The 21,007-nt window shown below is 50.8% G+C and overlaps 5 protein-coding genes across 5 annotated transcripts; 2 read left to right on the top strand and 3 right to left on the bottom strand.

Annotated features, from left to right (window-relative positions):
* Window positions 1–513: 513 nt before the first annotated feature.
* On the bottom strand, window positions 514–1,494 carry JN550_005510 (uncharacterized protein; the record flags this gene model as incomplete). Its single annotated transcript, XM_049317145.1, has 3 exons — window positions 514–704; window positions 774–813; window positions 865–1,494. The coding sequence occupies 3 exons, from the start codon at window positions 1,492–1,494 to the stop codon at window positions 514–516; spliced, it is 861 nt and encodes a 286-aa protein (XP_049172523.1).
* Window positions 1,495–1,974: 480 nt separating this feature from the next.
* JN550_005509 (uncharacterized protein) lies at window positions 1,975–2,274 on the bottom strand (the record flags this gene model as incomplete). Its single annotated transcript, XM_049317144.1, has 1 exon — window positions 1,975–2,274. The coding sequence occupies one exon, from the start codon at window positions 2,272–2,274 to the stop codon at window positions 1,975–1,977; it is 300 nt and encodes a 99-aa protein (XP_049172522.1).
* Window positions 2,275–2,454: 180 nt separating this feature from the next.
* JN550_005508 (uncharacterized protein) lies at window positions 2,455–3,090 on the top strand (the record flags this gene model as incomplete). Its single annotated transcript, XM_049317143.1, has 1 exon — window positions 2,455–3,090. The coding sequence occupies one exon, from the start codon at window positions 2,455–2,457 to the stop codon at window positions 3,088–3,090; it is 636 nt and encodes a 211-aa protein (XP_049172521.1).
* A 14,019-nt stretch (window positions 3,091–17,109) lies between these two features.
* On the top strand, window positions 17,110–18,017 carry JN550_005507 (uncharacterized protein; the record flags this gene model as incomplete). The annotated part of the gene is made up of 3 exons (XM_049317142.1): window positions 17,110–17,530; window positions 17,591–17,854; window positions 17,908–18,017. The coding sequence occupies 3 exons, from the start codon at window positions 17,110–17,112 to the stop codon at window positions 18,015–18,017; spliced, it is 795 nt and encodes a 264-aa protein (XP_049172520.1).
* Window positions 18,018–18,642: 625 nt separating this feature from the next.
* On the bottom strand, window positions 18,643–20,758 carry JN550_005506 (uncharacterized protein; the record flags this gene model as incomplete). Its single annotated transcript, XM_049317141.1, has 8 exons — window positions 18,643–18,969; window positions 19,031–20,009; window positions 20,063–20,087; window positions 20,148–20,231; window positions 20,289–20,360; window positions 20,421–20,507; window positions 20,583–20,649; window positions 20,705–20,758. 8 exons carry the CDS (start codon window positions 20,756–20,758, stop codon window positions 18,643–18,645), a joined length of 1,695 nt encoding a protein of 564 aa, XP_049172519.1.
* Between the last annotated feature and the right edge of the window lie 249 nt (window positions 20,759–21,007).

Genomic DNA, 21,007 nt, shown 5'->3' with positions numbered 1-21,007 from the left:
AATTAATTCATAATTTCAACAGTTCCTGCTTGATTTAAATAATGCATCTTTCATTGTTCCACTTCTAGAGCGAGTTGGCAGTCTGGTGTCGCGTGTATCATGTTGGACTGCGTTGAATATACAGCTAACTTCTTGTTGCTTATCCTGCATTGATCTGAATGAATGAGTATGGTAATAGTCTGGTGGCGCTTCTTTGAGATGCGATAGGCCGCAGTCCAACAGGCCAACACGAGGCGTTGTTGGGCCAAGTGCACGATACGCGAATCCGGAAACGGCGATGTTGGAGCTCACGACCCGGAAACCCGCCACTCACAGGGTAATGCGTGACGCGTCAATTCTGTTGCATGTTGGTTTTAAGATATATCAATAGTCCAGTTGGATGGTCGTCCCACTTGTGACTTAGCTTCTTTGTCTCTGGCAAGATATCTGAAAACAGGGGTTTCTGTACAATGAAAGCTCTAAGCAAGAATGCTGGCAGGTTATTCCATCTTCTCAATGCGACATGCCAAGATCTCAAGGTCCCCTGGCTCCAATCAACTCGAGCCACCCAACTAGGTTCATGGTGAAAATAAAAGGGTCCTTCTCTATGGATTCCTTGATCTGCACCATGCCCTCTGCATCCCAATTCGCTGCAACAAACTTGCCATTCAGAAACTTGGCTTCATCGCTGACTACCCAATTGACGAAATCGCCACTCAATTCCACTACGTTCAAATTAGCGATTGAATCTCTCAATTCCCTCAAGGCATGGTGTGACTAGGGACTAGGCTTACCGTCGTCAAAAGGAAACCCCTTGACACTTTCACCAAATTTCTTGGACATATTGGTTTTGATTAGCCCAGGATGGACTTGAACCACCCTTACCCCGTTACCCAGCTCTTGCATCTCCCCTCCGAACATCTCAAACACCTTGGTGGCGCCGGCCTTGGATCCACGATAGGCCGAATACCCCGGCATGTAAGGGATGTGGATGGCTGAGGTACTGGTATGAACGACGACACCATTGCGTGCAGCGTGAGGCTGGTAGGCCCGCAGAAGATTGAAGTTGCCTTTGATGTTTATCTCAAACGTGCTCCACCAGTCGTCAGCGTCCGCATCCAAGATTGAGGTGAGATCAGGCAGGTAGCCCGCATTGGCAGCGAGGATATCGATCTTGGCGCCGGTGGTAGCCACGAAGGACGCCAAGGCCTCAGTTAGCGCCTTAGTATCGACGACATCGACAGCATAGGTGAAGACCTTGGTGTCTGGGGATATCTCTTTGATCGACTCCTTGGTGAATAAGAGGGTCTTTTCCGTACGGCCGATCAAACCCAGTGCAGAAACGCCTGACTTGGCGAGAGATTTCGCAATAGCAAGTCCAATTCCTTGTCCGGATCCTGTGACTATGGCTGTCTTCCCCTTGGTAGATAGCTCAGGTCGCGTAGGGTTGATGAAGGGATATGTCGACCGGTGGAAAGGTCCCTTCGGGGCTTTGAAGAAATCGATGGCAGACATGTTTCAGGAACTATATGCTAATCTTGAGTAAAAACAGAGTTGGTCAAAACAGACTTGGCCAATGTGAGATCTGCTCTCAAACTAATAGGAACTCCGGCCTTTTATAACGGGAGGACTTCGAGGCAAGACGCCATAGTTTGTCCATGACCATTCGAACCTGGTTTGTCAGCGTATCCCGACGCCGTTCCTGCTTTCCATAGCTTCTAGCAACATTGGACGCCTTGCCGTTGCTGCATTTTCCACTCATAGGTCTTTTTTTGGTGTTGCATCTGGCCGCGTTACGTGATCGGAGGGTTCACCATCCCGAAAGTGGACCCACCCGGCCTCCGGCGTCCCCACTCCGTCGGAGCTGAGCAAAGGATCACGCTAAAAAGCATTACAAATCCAGCTGACGACCAGGCATCTGCCTCCTTCTGTCACGTAACCTCACGTAACTCCACGTAAATACACGAGGGTCCTCGGGGTCACTCGAGGCCGAAATCACGTAGTCGGGAATATGGCAAAAGCAGATGAAGACTTGCAAGTGGGTACTGATAACGGAGACCTCCGGGGCGTGATACGGCCTCTGACTGTGAACAGCGGCGCCGTGAACGGGGCCGGCAATCCCAAGCAGCTTTTCGCAAGAGACAGGCCAAGGCTGTACAAGATGATAAAGATGAGAATCGTCGTTTGCGGGAGGCATTGAGCTCCATCGTTCGAGTTGCCCGGCTCGACGACCGTTGCGAGCTTCTGGAAGCGATCAAGCAAGCCGCTGAGGTAGCTGGAGCGGACGCCAGTCATCTTGACGGCCCCCAAAAGCCAACTAAAGCCATTTTGGGCCCATTACTAGGGGGCACAAGTGAACTGGTTGCGCAACCAGCTCATGATGTTGATGGAAATCTTTCCTATGATTGGAGTCCATCGACAAGCAGCAATAGCAGTCACAGGTCCGCAAGCAACTATTCTCATCTACAAAAAGCCATGGGCTGGGGACTCTGGATCGACCCGCTACGATACATACGCGTCGAGGTGCCTCCAGAGGACATCGTTCCCTACCTGGGCCCTGGGCGATTCACCTTAGCAGGTCAGCTGTTCTGGATGGTACTGGAGCATGCCGAGTCGGATTGCAATCACGTGCATCATCTCACAACCGTCGAAGAGTGCAATCAGAGCCCGCGGCTCCGTCGTAGGATGGGTCACTCAAGCGCACTTCAGGGGATAACTTACAGCTTCTTGAAGGCAATGGTCGAAGCCCGGCTGGAGTACCGGAAGCTTGGCTACATTTCCGCCGAGTACGCCAGTGCAGCGGAGTATGGAACTCCTGCGATGTTGAAGCGTATGGTATTGGACGATTACGCTTCGCAGGGAAAGGACTCCAGTGTCTGGCTTCCGGCTACAACTGTGGAGCAACGTGCGAGATCATTACTCGGCGCAGCTTCCATTGCCCGGCTTGAAGCTGCTGCCATGAGCGCGGATGATACGGTGGTTCACAAAACACTCAGGGCGTCTATGTCAAAGCTTGTGGAGAACTACATTTGCTTTGGTGACGGACCTCGATGGAACATCGAATTAGTGGACCAGACATTTTCAGAATGGCGCATCACAGTCGGGTCATGAGCACCGACTGATATGCATCATCATTACCCGACTTCCCGTGTTCTTCGGCGTCACTGAGGTATAACTTTGAAGCGCAAACCAACATCACTCTCGGCACGCCAATCACCATTCATCACGATACTGCTGCTTTCTGTTGCGGGGCGGGGTTGTGTAGATTCTTTAAACCATCTTGCGCTGTGATGATTCCCATCAGCTCATCCCACCAACTGACTCAGGTGGATAGCTTCCCCCGCTTATACCTAAAGCTCAAAGCTACCCACCGCTGAAGCACAACTCAATCGACACAAGGCGTAGCACTAAACGCTACGGCGAGGGCTATACTAGTGGGTGCGATATGTGATAGAGCTTGTCTTGCGATCTCGCACTTATGACAGTTCAGGGGTCGCAGATCTATGTGGTTACTATGGCCAAGTCGACTTCGATGTATCGTGCGAACTGGTGATCAATGGCATCAAGCTGCCTCTACCACAATGCGAAGGAAGCATGCCCGCGAATGGATAAGGGGTAGTATTTCATCGAGAGTTCTTGGATCAGCCGCCTGAGATTATTAGATGTAGCTATCAGTTAACTCGCTAAAGCTAGATATATTCAGAGTTGCTGTCAAGAACACGCACATTGTCTGTCTATTGGTTATGCGGATCGTTCTTTGCAGTATCTCGGCTATAAATGCAGTTTTGCTCAGATCCCCTCAACGTGAACGATATGGGCATTTCTTTGGATTCTCGGTTGGCAGCGATAGCGTCCCGGCTAGATAGCTATTCGTGACGGGAATATACCACGGGTTTGATGGATATTCAGCCTGCCAATCTGGTTCAACACATCAACCTTTGATCGTACATATAGCAGGGAAGGTTCGTTAGCGCCTCATGTGAAAGCGAAATTGGCTGGGGATTTGGGAGCATAGCTTCGCAAGCTGTGGTGGCTTGGTGGGGATTCGGAAGCATCACAAACTATTAGTCTTGCCAAGCCACACCACTGCTTGAGATGCTCCGCCAGTTGGCTGCTACCAAGCAAAACCAACTCCCTAGAGGATGTTGGTGGTGTGATTTCCGCAGTAGACAAACAATCCGGAGGCAACCAGGCTACCAGCCCACCTCCTATTGGATACTGTGTGCCCATGGCAAACTTTGAACGGAACTTCCACGCCATTATCGATGCCGAAGGCCGCAATGGATCAATCTGCAAGATCTCAAGCAGGTTGACTCGCGTAGGTCCTCGTGGCCGGATGCGTCGTGTAGCCTTCAAAAGCCCGTCAAGCCGATTGACCCGTGCCAGACTACCAGTCCTCTAGCAATGCTTGCAGCATTCGGCGTGAACCAATCAAAGGCAGCACCGTTGAAAGTGTGAGCATCCAAGCATGCCGTAACCTCGTGGGCAAAAGTCTAATCAGGTCATTTGGAGCAGGTACTGTAGTGCTATTGATTTGTGATCGGTACCAACGGCTACGCGGAACACTTATGATGCAGCAAGGCAGACGGGAATAACGCCGACCACCTGAAAGCTTGAATGACTGAGTCGCATTCCTCGTCCTGGCAGCGAACCAGCCGAGAATGGCAAACCGAGGTAGCCGTCGCCGTCAGCGCTAGGTAAACTCACAGGTATGTTATCAGTCTATCGAGGCAACCGGTGCAGGTCCCAGCGGAAGGAGAAGAGCCCTTAATAATCCTTCGGCTCAACTGCAGCACGACTCGGCGTAAGAGCTTGTCTCGGGACGACCAACAAGCATGTACATGCAGACATCTGCGGCATTGGGCGTTTGTTGACAGCTCAGACTAAAGAAAAGGATGAGGCGGGGAGATTTTGCATCCTAATCCTTCACTGCTCCGCCCAAACAAACAAACCATCGAAGCGCGACGTTCTGTCTAGCTCGAAGATCGTCAGGGACCAGCCGTCTTGTTAAAGCGAGACGGCTTGGCCGGGGAGCAGAGTCGAACGTGTTAAGGTTTGCACCGCCCAACAGGAGGCCTGTGGTTTTGTGACTAGTTTTGGGCCGTCTACGAGTTAGGGCTCACGTCGACGGATGCCGCACCCGCTCAGTGCGGAATTCTGGCGTATTGCCTGACAGTGTTGAATTGTCCACATTGTAACCAAATAACGAGGTAGTATCTTAATAATCCCCATGGTAGAGAAATTAGGTTATTGGTCGAGACCCGTTCGTTTGTTTCCAAGTGCCGAGGCCCCTGGAGCGGATGCTCCCTGCCTGGCGTTTCCATTCGGGCTGTCACGGTCTGGCCATTGCTGATCAGTACGAAACAGAAAATTATCTTAAGACTGTGGAAGCTTGGATCGCCTGCATGCCTTTCCCGGGCCCCTGTTGAGACGTGCATTTTCACCTATTATGACACTGGAGCAAAGTAGCCCAGTAGTAAGGCCCTTACCTAGAGCCCTGGGCCCAGCGCACATCATCAGGCCATTGAAAGTGGCGGCAGACTGTTCGAGAAGCGCTGATCCGGAACGTCAAGGCGAGCAGCTCAGGGCAATGCTCCACCAGCTTCCCCATTGCTGGGACGGAACCCTGATTTTTTCCAGTGTCGATCACTGTCTTGATGTTGTTGACATTGGGTCTAGAATTGGGGAAATGACGGGATGGTCTCTCGAGATACGTGCTTGAGGGCAAACAATGACTTTATGCAGCAGAGAAACTTGCTCTGATGCTTATGCGGTGGGAAGCAAAACTGCACGCTGTGGCATGCATGCAGGAAAAAGGGTCATTTCTTGACGGTGGCCACAGTATTCTCACGTCCTGTCCAGCGGCCGTAGCTCACCTTTCTTTTCTTGTTACTGCCCTACAGAGCCTAACAAGCCTGACGGGCCAGGATGATTGACCTAAATTGAGGTACCTTTGTGCCTCGAGGACAGGACAGGGAGTGAGCTGTTTACTGCCAACGGTTAGGCTGAAATCGAGCTTGGATGCCTTGCAATTGCAAACAACTACATAGCGCGAGTTGAGCACGAAGTAATTTGCGTTTACTTGTGGCCTGCGTTGCATTGCAAACTCTGCCGGACTGCTCACCAGAGTGAGGCATAATGAGAAACGGACTTCTCGATACGGTATTCGGAGCCTAGACTTGGCGCCCAGTCTACGCCTGGATTGAACAAAGACAGACGAAAAAATCACGCCCAGGATTGATCGCCGCATGGAACCAGCAGGAGTCAGAGTAACGATCTGGATCGAAATTTTGGTGGTGCGATCAGAGTTCTGGAAGCGCTAGTCCCAGGCGAGCACAGAGCCGGACCCCCGCAGTTGCAGCGACGAGCGGTACGGAATCCAATCCGCCAGTCAAAGGCGCCGGATGATGGTTTGGCAATTGGCCACTCAGCGATACCAGATGCACAGCATTCAACTTCGATCCAGCGCGCCGTAACATCGAGATCAAAGAAGCTGCGGGGGTCGTAGGCTACCTACTGGAGGCGGTTCTGCCGGCAGACAGTCAAACGGCGTCTTGGTGCCCCCCATCGACAATGAGCAGCCCATCGCCAGAGTTTGATTAATTCTCGGAGCAATTTGCACAGAAAGCGGGCTACTGGTACCAGGTTTTGTTGGCACCGGCCAGCCAAGATGGGATTCTGCAGATTTCATGAAGAATTCGATCCCGATGGGGTGGTGCGATTAGTTAGCGGAAGCACGACACGGGATATCGTGGACAAGTGGTTCTGTGTATGAATGTGAAACTCGTCCCTGCGATAGGGCCGCGTGCTCCTTTCGATGGTTTACGTGAGCAGCATGTTTTACGCTTATTTCCAAAGACGATCCCCCCCTCCAGAGGTGATCGAAGATCACAGATTTGACAGATTCCTCCGGAGACGAGGGCCCAATAGCGCATCTGGCATTCATGCTCCCAAAGCCGGACGCTCGGTAGCCAGTCTGTGGCGGACAGTGATCGCGATTCATGAGGTCAGGACGCACAAGTTGAATCGAGGTTGTTTCAACGCGTGATTCCTTTAAATTTCAGCAACATCCTCGTCCTCCACCAGTCTGAAGGAAGACTTTCCTTGGTCTACTCGTCTATCCAACTCACAAGCCAGCAATATCGATCAAACAGCGTCCCACCAAACGGTAGTGCAAACGTTGCATGCCCGCAAAAGTACCGTTTAGTAAAAAGCAACGGCCACCTGCGTAACGCATTACGGTTACGACCCCCCTGGCAACTTTGGCTGCTGCTCCCGCTAGCACCCCAGGACCCTTGTCCCGGCTGGCTCCTTGTGCCATAAGCCACGCAACCTAGCAGCCCAAGCCCAAGCCCAGCCCACATGTACCGCAATATACATATGCTGCAGCAGCAGGCCATCGACACAGCAACCTGTTTAAGCCCGACAGTTCCGCAGACTCACAGTGCAGCCTTCGACGTGACACCACCCCGACACCTTTCTATGCGACGCGCCCGCCCCACCCGGCTTCTCCAGTTTTCTATATCTGGCTGCCAACATATCTAGACCCGGCACCCCTTCCATCAAACAATCCTCCAAAGGACCCTTCTCAGGACCCTTCCCCCTAGATGAGACTAGTTTGCAACCGCAATCTAGACTTCAAAGAACTCACTCCGTTCCACTGACCTTCTGAACTCGGACAACTCTTTATAACACCAGAACACTCACCACATCTCGACCTGTGTTGTCCCACAACCCTCGCAATGGCAACCCGACCTTCCAAGGTTCACTACCTTAGCTCTTCATCCAGCTCGTCGTCAGACTCCGACACCTCGACGTCTTCCTCCCGGTACAGCATGGACTCCGTTGTGAGACCCGTGGCCTCTGTAGAGGTTCTCCGGTGTCTGCGGTGTGCCCGCTCAGTCGAAACCACGTCAACCGACGACCCCTCCTCGCAAGGCATGGTCCGCATTGGGACCAACATCTACTACTGCAACAGATGCGCCAAAATGGTCGGATACAAATGAATCCCGGGTTGACACTGGATTACGTATTACGCCAAACATCACTCGAGTCTTTTCCCTCTACGAGACCGATTATCTCGTCAACAATTAGCATAGCGATGCTAAGCTGGGTCACTGGAGCCCGCTCATAGAGCGACCCTTCTAAGCCGAACCGCTCAGGCACTACGCAGTGCGCAGAGATAAGCGTGCGGGCCGTCAGATCAGAAAATCATTCGATACACGGTCTGACGGTTGGAAGTTCGGTCTATTTTGGAGTCTTCGCTCATGATTCTGAAACATAGCGCTCACGCCAGCCCTGGTGTGGGGCAGTGCTCAGGATTTAGGCACTCCATCTCAGACGATCTGATATGATCCAGGACAGCAAGCTCGCTGGTGTCAAGTCGTGACGAGTTGCCCAAGATACCCGTACTCAGAACACGGTGTTGTCGGGCACGCGTTTGGGTACAGGAAGCTGCAGGAGTTGGTACTGGGCAAAGATCGACACGCGCAGCAGGGTATCGTTCGGAGCGCCCGCCACTGCTGGCATGCGATCCGCTCAGGACCCACATCCCGATTCCCAGGGCTCCGGCAGAGTCAACTGGGCTCTGCTGTACCCGACAGTCGCGGAGCTTACGTTCGTCTCAATCACACAGCGCCATCTTCAACTCAACACTTTCGCTACCAATCAACACCATCGCCGCGGCTCAATGCCATAGCTGGCCTTGGTACCTGTCGCAAAGGCTTTGGGGCCCCAGCCGCCAGAGAGCGGGCCTACGTCACGATGCATTAGTGTATTGGAACTAGGCTTTTTCGGGTGTGCATCCGTCGAAAATCTGCAGCGTCTCTCAAATTCGTTCTGTCAGAAACCGTCGGGGGCAGGGAGTAAAGCGTGTCTGGAAATTGTATTCATTGGATATACGAATTACGGTCGTTTGGGCCCTGGACAGTTGGGCATTGAGAGCGTTTTTTGCTAGTGGGGTGGGAAGCCGCCCCGAGGTTTTGGGGATAAGGATACAGACTCGGAGAACAGGACGGATGGACAGAGCGAGCTGCCCTGGACGATTGACTTCATGAACGATACCCTTCTGCACAGCGTATATGATTGACTTGAATACAATACCTATCAAGAACACACCAGAATTGTGCGATGAATTGTGATTTACTAGCATCTAAATCCAGGGTCCTGCTAACAAGACGGCATTGCGCATTGTTCTGCATGCGACCCCTTGTTGACGACGAGATAAGCCTCGAAGATCAATGCCAGAAGGGGTTCCTTGCAACTGAATTGCTAATTCTAGAACACGAGGCTTTGCAAACCTTTTCCCCAGTGGATTGCCGAGCTTCTAAATAAATCCTATATTCTCTATGTGAGACCAAGCACTGCCACACGTCCGACCAGTGTTTTGCTGTTGCTGAAGGGGGGATATGGGTAAGGGAACATCGCATGTGCGCTGGCTTGCTAGTTGCAGAAGTCGCTCGTGGCTCCACGGCACGAGAATAGCAGTCGAGCCTCTACCCGCACTCGTCTCTCATACAGCCTGACAAACCTCACCCTCCGCCAACATCCAAATACATAGGCGAATGCTAAGCCGCCAGAACTCAATTGGCTACTGCATCGCGACTCCTGCTGCATGCGACACGCCATGGTGTCATTGGGTAACCTTTTACGCATTAGCAAAGCCGCCTTCTGGCTGCTGGCGACACGGGATGTCAATGCTACTGGACGTCTGCAGGGACCCCGCTATGATCCCCAGGTCTTTGGGTGATGATCCTGGGTCGATTCTGCTGACGATGGGCAGCCCGTCCAGCCAACGGCCGCGACAGAAATTTCCCCTCGACAATCAGGGTCTTGGTGCAGTCAGGGTCGTCCTATTATGACGACGTCGTGCAGCAGCCACGCTTCTTTCTGGCATGGTCTGGAATCTGTTCTGCACCCTTCGCAACCACTTGTACTGCACTGATCTTTCGAGGGCTCGCTGTCGCTCATAGTCCAGCGCTTGGCGAACTGCTCGCAACCGAAAAAGGGAATCGGTCTTGCAGCAAAACCCACAGGAAATATATTCGTATTCGGCACAGCTATCCCTATTCGACGAGACGGAGTCCATCGAAACGGGGACAGAACCCTAGGAGAGGGTCCCCATATTGCGCTTAGGCGCCGGAGTTGTGGGAGAGGATTGCAGCAGGCTTGTTCGCGAACTCCCGCCTCTAGTAGCGTCCAGTCCCACCAGGTAGAACCCCCGCCCGCCAGTCACTCCATGCAAGACGCGAAGAAACGGAGCAGTCGCAGCCTCTTGAAGATCACAGCATCGTCTGGCGATGGCTCGGAGCCGACGGTCTCTCGCACGCCGCCGTTTCTTGTACGATCTCCGGCCTGCATCGGATCGAGGGGGACGGCCTTTGCTGCGCTCCCCTTGATCGCGACTAACAGGCACGCCGTTCCAACGGGTAGCGCTAAGAAACAAGGCCTAGCCGACCACAACGCCGGGACATGCGTCAGCCCAGGCTATGTCATCACGGGCTCAAAACCAAACCCTGGAGATCACAACTGCTACTCTCTTTTAATGAGCCGCGCTACATAGGGTCACACGCCCCGGACGACATCACCGTGCACGGTTTGTCTCGTCCGATGTTCTAGACTCGTCTGTCTGTCCCAGACCAACTACCGGAGACTAGGGAGCATCAATGCGGGCGGCCGATCTGCTAGCAGAAAACCTGATCCCGCGACCGCGCAGGAGGCTCTGCGATCATATTGACGTCAGCGCACCGAGTCTGACCCGGCTACATCTGCTGGACCCTGCGAATAGCCTCGTCCTCCTGGTGGACCCCTGACATGGGGCAGGATGCAACTGGATCGTTGCCAAGAGAAAGACAGGTCTAGACTCTCCCACGGTTCACGTCGCATGCGCGAAGTCTCCGGTGCATGGCACAAGATTAGCCCTCTCTTCACCTTGCGGGCCTTGTAGGGCCATGGTGAGTTACCAGGGTGAACTACCAGGAAACTACGATGTCACGCTCCTATTGGCACGCTTTGCCCTTGCACATACCGAACTTGGCTTGGTGAGGCGGTATCGCTATACTACACCGCTTTCGCTTTACAGCCGGTCCTCACGTGAGTGGATCTGAAGGTCTAGACCCGAGCAAGAATGGAATGAGATCCGAAGACCATAGCTATCCATGCTTGAAGGATGATCCCAAAGCTGGCAAGGAAGGTACCAATCCTCCGTCTCACATGTAAGTAACCAATGTTTGTTGGCCCGTTATGGCCAACAGAAACCTTAATAATTCCCCGAGAACGAAACTGGTATTCTATCCGGTGTGGAGGGGCGGAAGAACATGTCGTACGACCCTTACAGCTTCCCCTAGCGACTAAAACTCATCTTGCGTGGAGTTACCTCTCGAAATGCCCGGGCACGCACCGTCAGCCGGACGGAACATGGACGGTCGAGACCGTAATGGCGCTGATAGAGCAGTCTGAGCCAAGAAGACGTTACTAGTGTTTCGACTTACACTGTTGCCGGTTGAGGTGAGACAACAAACCTCGAAGTGGACGTAGTCATGGCAACGTGCCTTAGCCTTGAAATGTTGAGTCGATGTGGCATATACAACATTTTGAAGATTCTCGCAGTGCCGCCTCACGGCGAACTGTTCTGGGTACGAATAAGCGAAACCTTTGTAACTTAACCTGTTCCAATGGCTTGAGTGAGAGACCGTACTTATTGCGCCCGTCTCGCATAACTGCGCTAACCTTCGTGCAATGTGATCTTGGTCACTATGAGGAAGCGATAAGCATTCTAGTACACGGCGCATTCTAGTAGACTGAAGAATGAGCTGATTCTGAGGCTAACTGGTGTAAGACCTGATGTAGAAGAAATTGCAACGTAGCCGCTGACGTAGATTCTGCGCTGGTAAGATTCTTGTACATCTGCTAGTTATTGGAATGGAAAAAAGATGCGAATTTCCGCAGAGTTTACTGTTATCAAGTGTACGTCCTTGAAGCAGCTCTCTCGCTTAGAGTATGTTAAAGATTGCACTTCTGTCGAGATATAAATCCTCGGGAAATTAACCACGATGCCACCCGCAAAGGAGAAAAGCCACTCAGAAATTTGCCAGTAGACCTCCTAGTCCTAGATTAATGCCGAAATTCTAGTCGACATTCCCCTCGATGGTCTGAGAGTACACGCGAGCAAGCAAGAGGGGGTTCGACCTGTGTTGTTTGCTGATCACACTCACAGGCCTTGTCTGCTATCACAGTTTAGTCACGCCTAAGGGATGATGACTTCAGATAACATGCCACGCATCCGCAATGAAGCTCATGACTTTTTAAATTCGAAACCTTCTTGTCACGGGATTATTCAATCACTTGCTATGGCCTGGGCGGTTGTAGCGCATGTACGTAGTTTCAATACCAGCTTCAGCGAGGGACAACGAAGGCAGCAATTCCAATAGCTAGAGGCAAGCGTCTAGGCTCATCACTGCTCACATCTGGTCAGGTTCGTGATAATCCTCAAAGAGCCATCCGCTCGGTCGTTTCTCCGGCTTTCCCCTGCCCCAATTGTCGTAGCCTTGCCCCATCACATATCTCTCCAAGCAAAGTTCTAACTCTGGTATATGGGGATAAAGCATGTTCAAGAAGATAGGGGGGTCGGGGTCTTGTGAAAAGTACCATGGCCATTGAAGAAATACGAAGAAATCTTTCAGCCTTTGTAGCTTGCGGAGGGGCGCCAAGTAGCTGATGTGCTTCCTCAGCAGTGGCGTGCTTTTCTCTCCGTCATGGGTCACATAGTGACGGAACTCTGTACGTGGATCTCCGTTGACGAAATTGGAACGGAGGGCAACTTGGATGACCAAGCTCAGGCTTCGGAGGTTTGCGTGGGCCGCCAAATGGTCGACAGCGAAGCACCAATCTAGGTACATAGGACTAGGGGCTTCAGCGGGTATTTCTGGATCAAAAGGGGGCAAGACTAATTCCAGGTTGCGCAAATTTCGCAGCATGTCTGGCCACATGTGTCGGGTGATGAATCGCGAAGAGTCTAGTCGCAGGTGTGAGGGTCCACGAGATTCGCAGTTCGAAGAAGCAGCAAGTGATAGCATCACAATGATGCGGTTGGAGGAGTACAGAACCGAGAGCGCCTCTCTGTACATTTGCTTGTTGACCAGGAAAAGAGACCACGGCGCTGTCCAACACTGGCAGCGCGATGAGTATGCACTTCTGCGGGCACGACAAAAACATCCGGTCATAGGTGACTCTCTATTGCCACATTTCAAGAATGATCTTAGGAAATGGTAAGAATTTTTGTCGTACGGGTGCCGGTCTTGCAAAGAGATCATAAAGTAGAACCCACGTTGTGGGTTCCAGTACACGAGGCCGCTAGGTGTTCGTAGATCAGTGTATAGTAGAATCGCCAGCCGAATTTCTGGTGGTAGATCAAAGAAGCGGAAAACCTCTTGCGTATGACCCGGACCAGCTATGTCTTTGGCACGATTTGCCACTTCTTGAGCTAGGCTGCTCAGATGATTGTTTCTTTCCTGGTAAAGGCGGATTTGGCAGTCACGCAAACGACCAGGAAACTCCAGCAGCGGAGAAAGTACAGCTGATGTGCTGACATTGTTGCCTGTATCGCAGATCAAACTCAAGCTCAAGTTGGAGCCTTGCGCATGTGACAGGATGTGCCTAGCAGCGTGCTGACATTGTTGCCTGTATCGCAGATCAAACTCAAGCTCAAGTTGGAGCCTTGCGCATGTGACAGGATGTGCCTAGCAGCGTGCTGCCACAGAGTGATCCGTTCGACTGTGAGATGGAGAGAAGCGTTGAACAGGCTGCTTGACCCATTATCGACAAGAGGACTTTTCACAAACAGGTGAACGAACAAGCTTTGAAGACTATGAACCTCTGAAGGTGCAAGGGACTGAAGGAATTTTAGGCCCGTCTCGGGAGACTCGTTTGATATGACTAGGGTATTCTTTGCGCAGACCAAACATTTGATTTCTGACGAGATATCTTTGGATACTGTCAGTAACCTATAAGTTACCTGAAACGCCTCGTCTTCGATGCTGGTGAAATGAGAATAGTATGAGGGATCCCTTCCTTCATACTTTCGCATATGCATTCCGTTCGCTTGGAAGTATATCGAGTAATACGCATAAGGGCTGAGAACCCCTTTCCGTGGCTCAAGAATAATTGTGGCACCCGCAATCATACCGGCGTCACGATACACGTGCTGCCTGATATCAAAGGGAAGGTGCATGAATGCCGTCATTGTTCCGTTGGCCCCTGCTTGTCGGATGATCTTGGACCTGAACCAAGTGCGGTACGGTGGACTAGAAGGAAGGATGGAAGACTGGCGGAAGCGTACAGTACAAGCAACCACCTTGATGTACTATGATCACCGCCATTGGTTGATTATGAAGTTGGAGCTTTCATTTCGTGGAGAGAGGGTGGGCGAAGGTCAATGGCTCGAGATGGCAGCGGGATGAAGACGTGCCCCTGCATGAATCAGCCTTTAGATCCCCCACATGTCCGGGGCTCTCCCCATGGCAAGTCAGCTAGCCCGGCGTTCCTCCACACACCAGACGCCCGCGCAAAGCTGTGCGATGACGGAAGAATGATATGATGCTGGGAGGTGTTGGACCCAGATACAGTCCATTCGCCTTCTGCAGTATCAATTCTTCTACACAGAGGTTTTCCACAAGGCACAATGCCGTCCAAAACTTGAGTTCTAGGTCCCATAAATAGATGCGCTTATAACTATCAATCTAAGCGAGTGATGTCGTGCACACAAGTTCACTGCTGAGATGGTAAGTAAACGCCAGTTCATAACCGCTTTGTCCTTTCTCATGTCATGGATTCATCGCCCTGGCTGGCTTCCCTCCTTGCATCGTGAAACATAGCGCAAGTGGCATACTAACGAAATTTGCTCCGGTCTTGCATCATGATCATAGACTGCTGCGAGCCGGATGAAGCCTGGTAATCTGGTATATTCTACAATCCCACGCTATTCCCTTCTGTGTAATACTGAATTTCGCCTATGCTCGTAAGATCAAACTAACAAACACTGCTCCAGCTAAAACTAGACCTGACCGTAGTGTGAGACCTGTGGAAGCCTCCGATGTTTTACTTCCGGGCTCTTGTAAACCTTTTCTTAGTTCATTATAATCGATCCATTCGCAGCGTCCGGTGTAAGACTCTGTGACGTTGGCTGTCCCCAACTCTTCAAATTTGGCTTTCGCTGCATCTCTGATGCATCGATCAAACCCAGTGGCTACAGTCTGATTATAAGTAAAGCAGAACTGCTCCTCGCACGGAATCGCGGCCAACCACTGGGTTGTGCTGTTGTCTGCCCTCGGGCAGCATCTTGCGAATGTATCGTAGGCAATTCCTACGCTGGCAAATTTAGGATCACTATATGAGTGTGATGTTCCGCATATGATGGGAATGCCCAAATCTGGCGCTGGCCTCACGCAGCTAGTTGCTTGGTATTTCCAGCCGTATTGCAACTATTCAAGATCAGCACAATTATTGAAGAGGCCCGGAGGAATTAAATAAGAAGAAACCTACATCAATCTCGTTGCTGAAATTCGCAGCATAAATCTGTGTATTCAGAGAACTACTCATGATTACAGCCAGTGGCACAGGGTATGAACAGGGTGTGAATGATTCTTTGTTCTTCTTACACTAACCTTCATCCTCAAATGACTGCAGACATTGACTTTATACATAGCCGTCTCAAGATTTCATTAATGACGTATGAGAAACAGAAGGCGAATGAGGCACTGGTGAGGCGCGGTTTCCTGCCACCAACAGACTTTTGTGGAACCAACAACTTTCTGCTCCCTGCAACACGCCCATGACTCTTGCCCGCTTACAGGAGAGTGATTCCCTTGACGTCAGACGTGTCATTATATGGCACATAGAACCAAACTTCATTGGTGCAGCAACGCAAACGCCCGATTTAAACGACCAACATGATAAATGAGCCAGTTATTGCTCATATCATTATCGTACTACTTCAAACGCAGATCACCCAATAGTACAATCACAGACGGCCCCCACACTATCATAGGTACAAGAAATTACTCTGTTCATGCCAGGCACGGCGAGCTATCATTGCTATCCGCTGGACAGTATTGCGGTACTATGGGGGCATAGATAATGACCGAGGTGGCCGAAACGATCTACAGATGGGAAGTCTAACTAGCTCATTGGACATAATATAATCACGCAACTCTTGTGTAGTTTTCATGTACCACCCACATCACTCCGCAGACAGTTTTCGCCTCCGAAACACCAACAGCATTCCTTTCCGTACTGCAAGGAACTTGGACTCTGTACGGTTAGCTTGAGGTAGCCTTGAGCTGTTCAGTCTGGTCAAAGGTGAAGGATTCCTTGCTATGTATGGGCTTTTAGTCAATCCTGCTTGGTGACGTAGCCAGATGTGATGTTGAGGCGGTTATGCACTGACTAGCATGTAGCTCCTAACTCGTTGCAAGTTTAGAAATCCGAACAACGAGTTCTTTCATAAACATAGCGTGTGGTTGTTTAAAAATGGGATATGACGTACCGGCTGGAACGATATGATCATGACTTGTCTATCGCAGACAGAAGCGACCAATGTTTGATCAAGTAACACAGAAAGAAACGATGAGTAAATCTCCTAGTGATATTGAATACTTCGACAAGATTCTGAGATAATCGTGGCACTCTTAATGTGTGATAGCCCTCAGAATTTAAGTCTGATATGAACATGTTAGCGTAATGGAGAATTGCAGGCTTTGAATAATGAGAAAAAACGGCAAGTAATGTTGCTGTCTCCCAAGAGAATTGACTTCCTGATTTCAAGTGTGTTGCTACTAGGTCATATCATATGGTAGGATCGGGGCAAAACTGGGTTATCATAGAGATGCTTGCTTGAGAGTTGAAAGGACGTACTCTGCTTCCTGATCCTAGGTGTGTAATTACTGCACAAAGGATCAAGTTCGCCTCAATGATCAGCACAATAATCTTCAGTTTGAAGGCACGCTTGAAGACCTGCTCCCAGTCCCCAGATGTTTATATAAGTCGCTACACTCGACGCCAACCCCTAATTGACACTTTCGTATCCTCATATCTCAAATTCTCTCTGGAAAGAACAGATTATTCTCGACCACAATAATGATGTTTCCGTTGATTACCCTGCTAGTTTTGGCCACAAGCAAGGCTTCTGCCATGACAATTCCAAGCGGTTTGGATTGGGACTCTCTTGTACGCCGGCAAGGGGATTGTGCACACGATTTCTCAGGAATTAGTAGAACCGACTGTCATAAGCCGGCTGGACACAACATACGCTCCGACGGCTTTTGCGGAACGAAAGATGATTTGCAGCCCAAAAATGACTGCAAATTCTATTGCGAGATTCGCAGGGCGGGATTCCTCGGCAACCGGCAGTATGCCCCTGGCAAATTCGGCCAACTGCAACTGCAGGGAGATGCAATCGGCCTCAGCTCAGGCGATGAAGAGACCATTACCATGGGCTTTGAGATTGGACTCGAAGGAACCATTGAAGATGCCATAGGGGGTGGTGCTAGCTTTCAATGTGGGCACGAACCTACCTCAACCGCCGCTATAGCGACGTGGAAAAGCTGACATGTCTCAGGGTCGAAAAGTAGCACTAAAACCAGGACTATAGATAGGGACCCCGAGAAGCACCCGGCGTATCGGAGCAGATGGGTGTTTTGGCCAAAGATGGTCATGACTTGTGGAGATCTTGCACGGAACACCCACCATAAGGAAAGTGTTCCACGCAGAGTTGGCTTCGACATCGACGTGTGTGAAGGCGATCGCGTCACGGACCACAACGTCTGTACGACGACACCTTTCCTGGATGATGAAGGCAATGTAGATAGTTTCTGGGCATTGTGTAAGTGAAAGATTGCGCAGCCCTTGGTGAGGCGGTGTACTAATGTGTTCTAGTATACATCGACCCAAAAACCAACGAAGAGGCCCCTCTAGAGAATCAGACAATCATGTATCAAGATGCCGTGTCGAACTCCATTGGTGCGCCTAAAAGGAAAACCAAGTAGATCGCGTTGGTACGATCTGAGATTTAAAAGCTCTGCTATTGTGTTTAGCCAAAGCTTTCAAGGTATGGATACACAAAAGTCCGTAGCTTCATCATAGACCAATGACTATGGAATGGATCTCCCTTTAAATAACAGTTGGTTCAGTATTGTAGAGCTTTGAATATGGCTTGAACTTGACTCATATGGTTATATCAACCTTTTAGCAACGCACAAATACGCATCCAAGTACGAATCACGGGGCTCTATTTTTGCCCTATTACCGCGCCGGTGTTCTGTCATTTAATCTTCAATTCCATGGAGACCAAGAAAATTGCATCTGTTTGCAGAAACTTACCAACTGTTGGTTTGGTTTTTCATGCTTGGTGTTAACTTACAGCGCCTTGTGTTAACTTCGTCCCCATCAAGCTGAATTACAACATGCGCCACAACATGCAATGAATCTAATCTTTAACTCTAGGAAAATTGGAAAAATCTAACACATGGAAACCAGACCAATCAAATGAGAAGGGAGGTCAAATATTTTATTACTCATAGTAAATTGATATGTCACAAGTTTGTTATCGTAGCTCTAGAGGCATCCCGTCAAAATGCACACTTATCGATTCAATTTCCCCCAGGGGCGCTACTAATGAACCACAGCCCCGCAACTCTGTTTCATACTCTCAGCATCACGAGATACAAAATGCTGGGCCGCGGCCGAACTCTCAGAGGCTGTGTCCCATCGCATGTGGTGTTGGTATATTGTCTCGTTGGCGTCGGGAGTGCCCGTCACGAACGCATCAACGTCATTGGCTGGAAAGATTCGGTGGAGAAGGGTGTAACAGGTTGCGCTGGAAATAAAGCTGTAGACGTAGTTCAGGCTGTAGAACTCGGCGACGCTGTCAGGAACGGTTACGGACGTCTCCACGGCTGCGATGAACCCCGGTAAGCATGGAGCAACGCCAACGATCCACTATTCGCCAAATTAGTCTTCATTCAGGCGAGATAAGCCTCCGTAACGAAGGAGAACGTACTGATACAGGAGCACGCCAATTGATACCTGCGGTATACCAGTAAATGCTACCCGAGTCGCCGCGATAAAGGTCTTCCGTCAGGAGCTTCTGCTTATTGACCAACAAGTAGCTCGCCACCATCATGCCGGTCATAGGGGCTAAAAAGACGCTGTAACCGGACAGGACCACAAGAAAAGTCGTTGCAGTGTTGACTAATCGCCAGGGATTGACAATCGGACTGAGGAGCGCGGTGATATATGCTCCCCGGCGCACGTTAATGTACCGTGGAAAGAGCGCCGCGAGGTCGATGCCACCCGCCAGCGCGTTGCCGGGGATGTTGGCACCGATTTGGGAGATAGTTAGAGCCAGACCGGCGAAGAAAACCGCGGCGCGCGTACCCGCGCTGCCATTGATCTCTAGCAGTTTCGCAATCAAAGTCGGTGGATTCCAGACTGCCTCGCCGCCCAGTCGATTCTGGGTGGCGGCCGTGACCAGAATGCCCAGAACTGAAGCAAAGATGCTGTATATGGGGAAAGAGAGCGCCTGGCCCCATATCGCATGAGCTGGACGTTTGGCTAAACGTGCAAAGTCGTTTTGATTCAGTATACCAGCTGCAATGGATCCTATGGTCGTCATGATGCCAGAGATCATAAGCCAAACAACACTGTAAGGTTCTCCCGTCAAGGGAAGCTCCGTGTTGGAACCAAGAGTGGAGCCGAATCCTTCTGGGCCCATGGTGGCTAGGGCCCAGATCAAGAGCACGACAAAGAAGACGAGGGTTACTACACTGGAAACGTTGAATAGCTTCTGTATTCGGTGTGGTTGAATCCATAAAAGCGGCAGGGAAGCCACGGAGAAGATCACGTACGCGACGAACTGCGCCGATGTCATCCCCGTGTCAGCTGGAATGGTGTTCGGGACATGTTGCTCAAGAGTCGGATCCCAAGACAAGAGGATGCAGTAGACACATTGACCGCCTACCCATGCTTGAAAGCCATACCTGAACACACTTCAGTATCAACTCATACGCTCATTACGATATAGGTAAGTAACTCCGAGACTGGTAGTACTGACCATACTTGATGTGTCTGTTAGCACGCTGGTATGGCGTCAAAAAGAAAGGGTCAGCTGCACTTACCAAGGGAAAGAAACACGCGATTCCAGATAACAAACTGGGACCCCCAGACACCCCAGACGGTCCTGCTGTACACAGAGAACCCGACTATAATTTTAATGAGCATAGTTGAGGATGTTATGACGCGTAGTCCATGAAACTAACTATTATAGTATGCGCCGGCCAATGAGCTGACCAGCAATGCAGCGGTAGCGATGATATTTCCGATGACAATACCTGCGTTAAACAGGTTACTTGTGATTACTTGAAACTCCGAGCCAGACGGAGAATGCTTACAGATGATGGCCTGCCACCATGTGAGGCCTAGGGGGATGAGGGCACTGCCGGTGAGGTACGTTGCGATACTGCAGTTGATCAAGAGCCCTTGTCGCAGGTTTCAGTCAGCTCATAAGAACAGTGAGAAAGCGCAGTTTCCCAAGCAGAGCCAGCCGAGCGTACAGAAGTTGTGGAAGGTCATAAAACCCCACGTGCGCCGTCCCAGCTCGAGGGGTCGTATATCATCATTCTACGCCCGCAAGTCAGTAAAAAATCTGCTGCGGATCTAGCGATAGTCGACATACAATCCACATGGATCCATGCTCCAGCTGGATCCGACTAAGAAGAGTTGAAGACATGTCTATAATTGACGTTTCTCCACTCGGAAGTGTAGGTCGTACAGACAATGGTGTTTGGGAAGTTCCCGCAACAAATCCATCTACAGCTGTGGAACGATGACCCCAGGCTATTTCAAGCAGCGGCAACGCCCATAAGCCATGCACCGGCCACGGGCCCTGCCGACGTGTGCAGGCCTTTAATTGGCTTTGTGATCCTCAGTCTTATCGGTATAGCAGGGTTCAGTGCGGGACTCCAGGGACCCTCTCCAC

The sequence above is a fragment of the Neoarthrinium moseri genome (genome assembly GCF_022829205.1).
Source record: "Neoarthrinium moseri strain CBS 164.80 chromosome Unknown scaffold17_Wmoseri_CBS_16480, whole genome shotgun sequence".
In the NCBI taxonomy this organism is placed as follows: domain Eukaryota; kingdom Fungi; phylum Ascomycota; class Sordariomycetes; order Amphisphaeriales; family Apiosporaceae; genus Neoarthrinium; species Neoarthrinium moseri.
The sequence above is the reverse complement of the archived record's forward strand: the minus strand, read 5'-3'. Positions and strand labels throughout refer to the sequence as shown.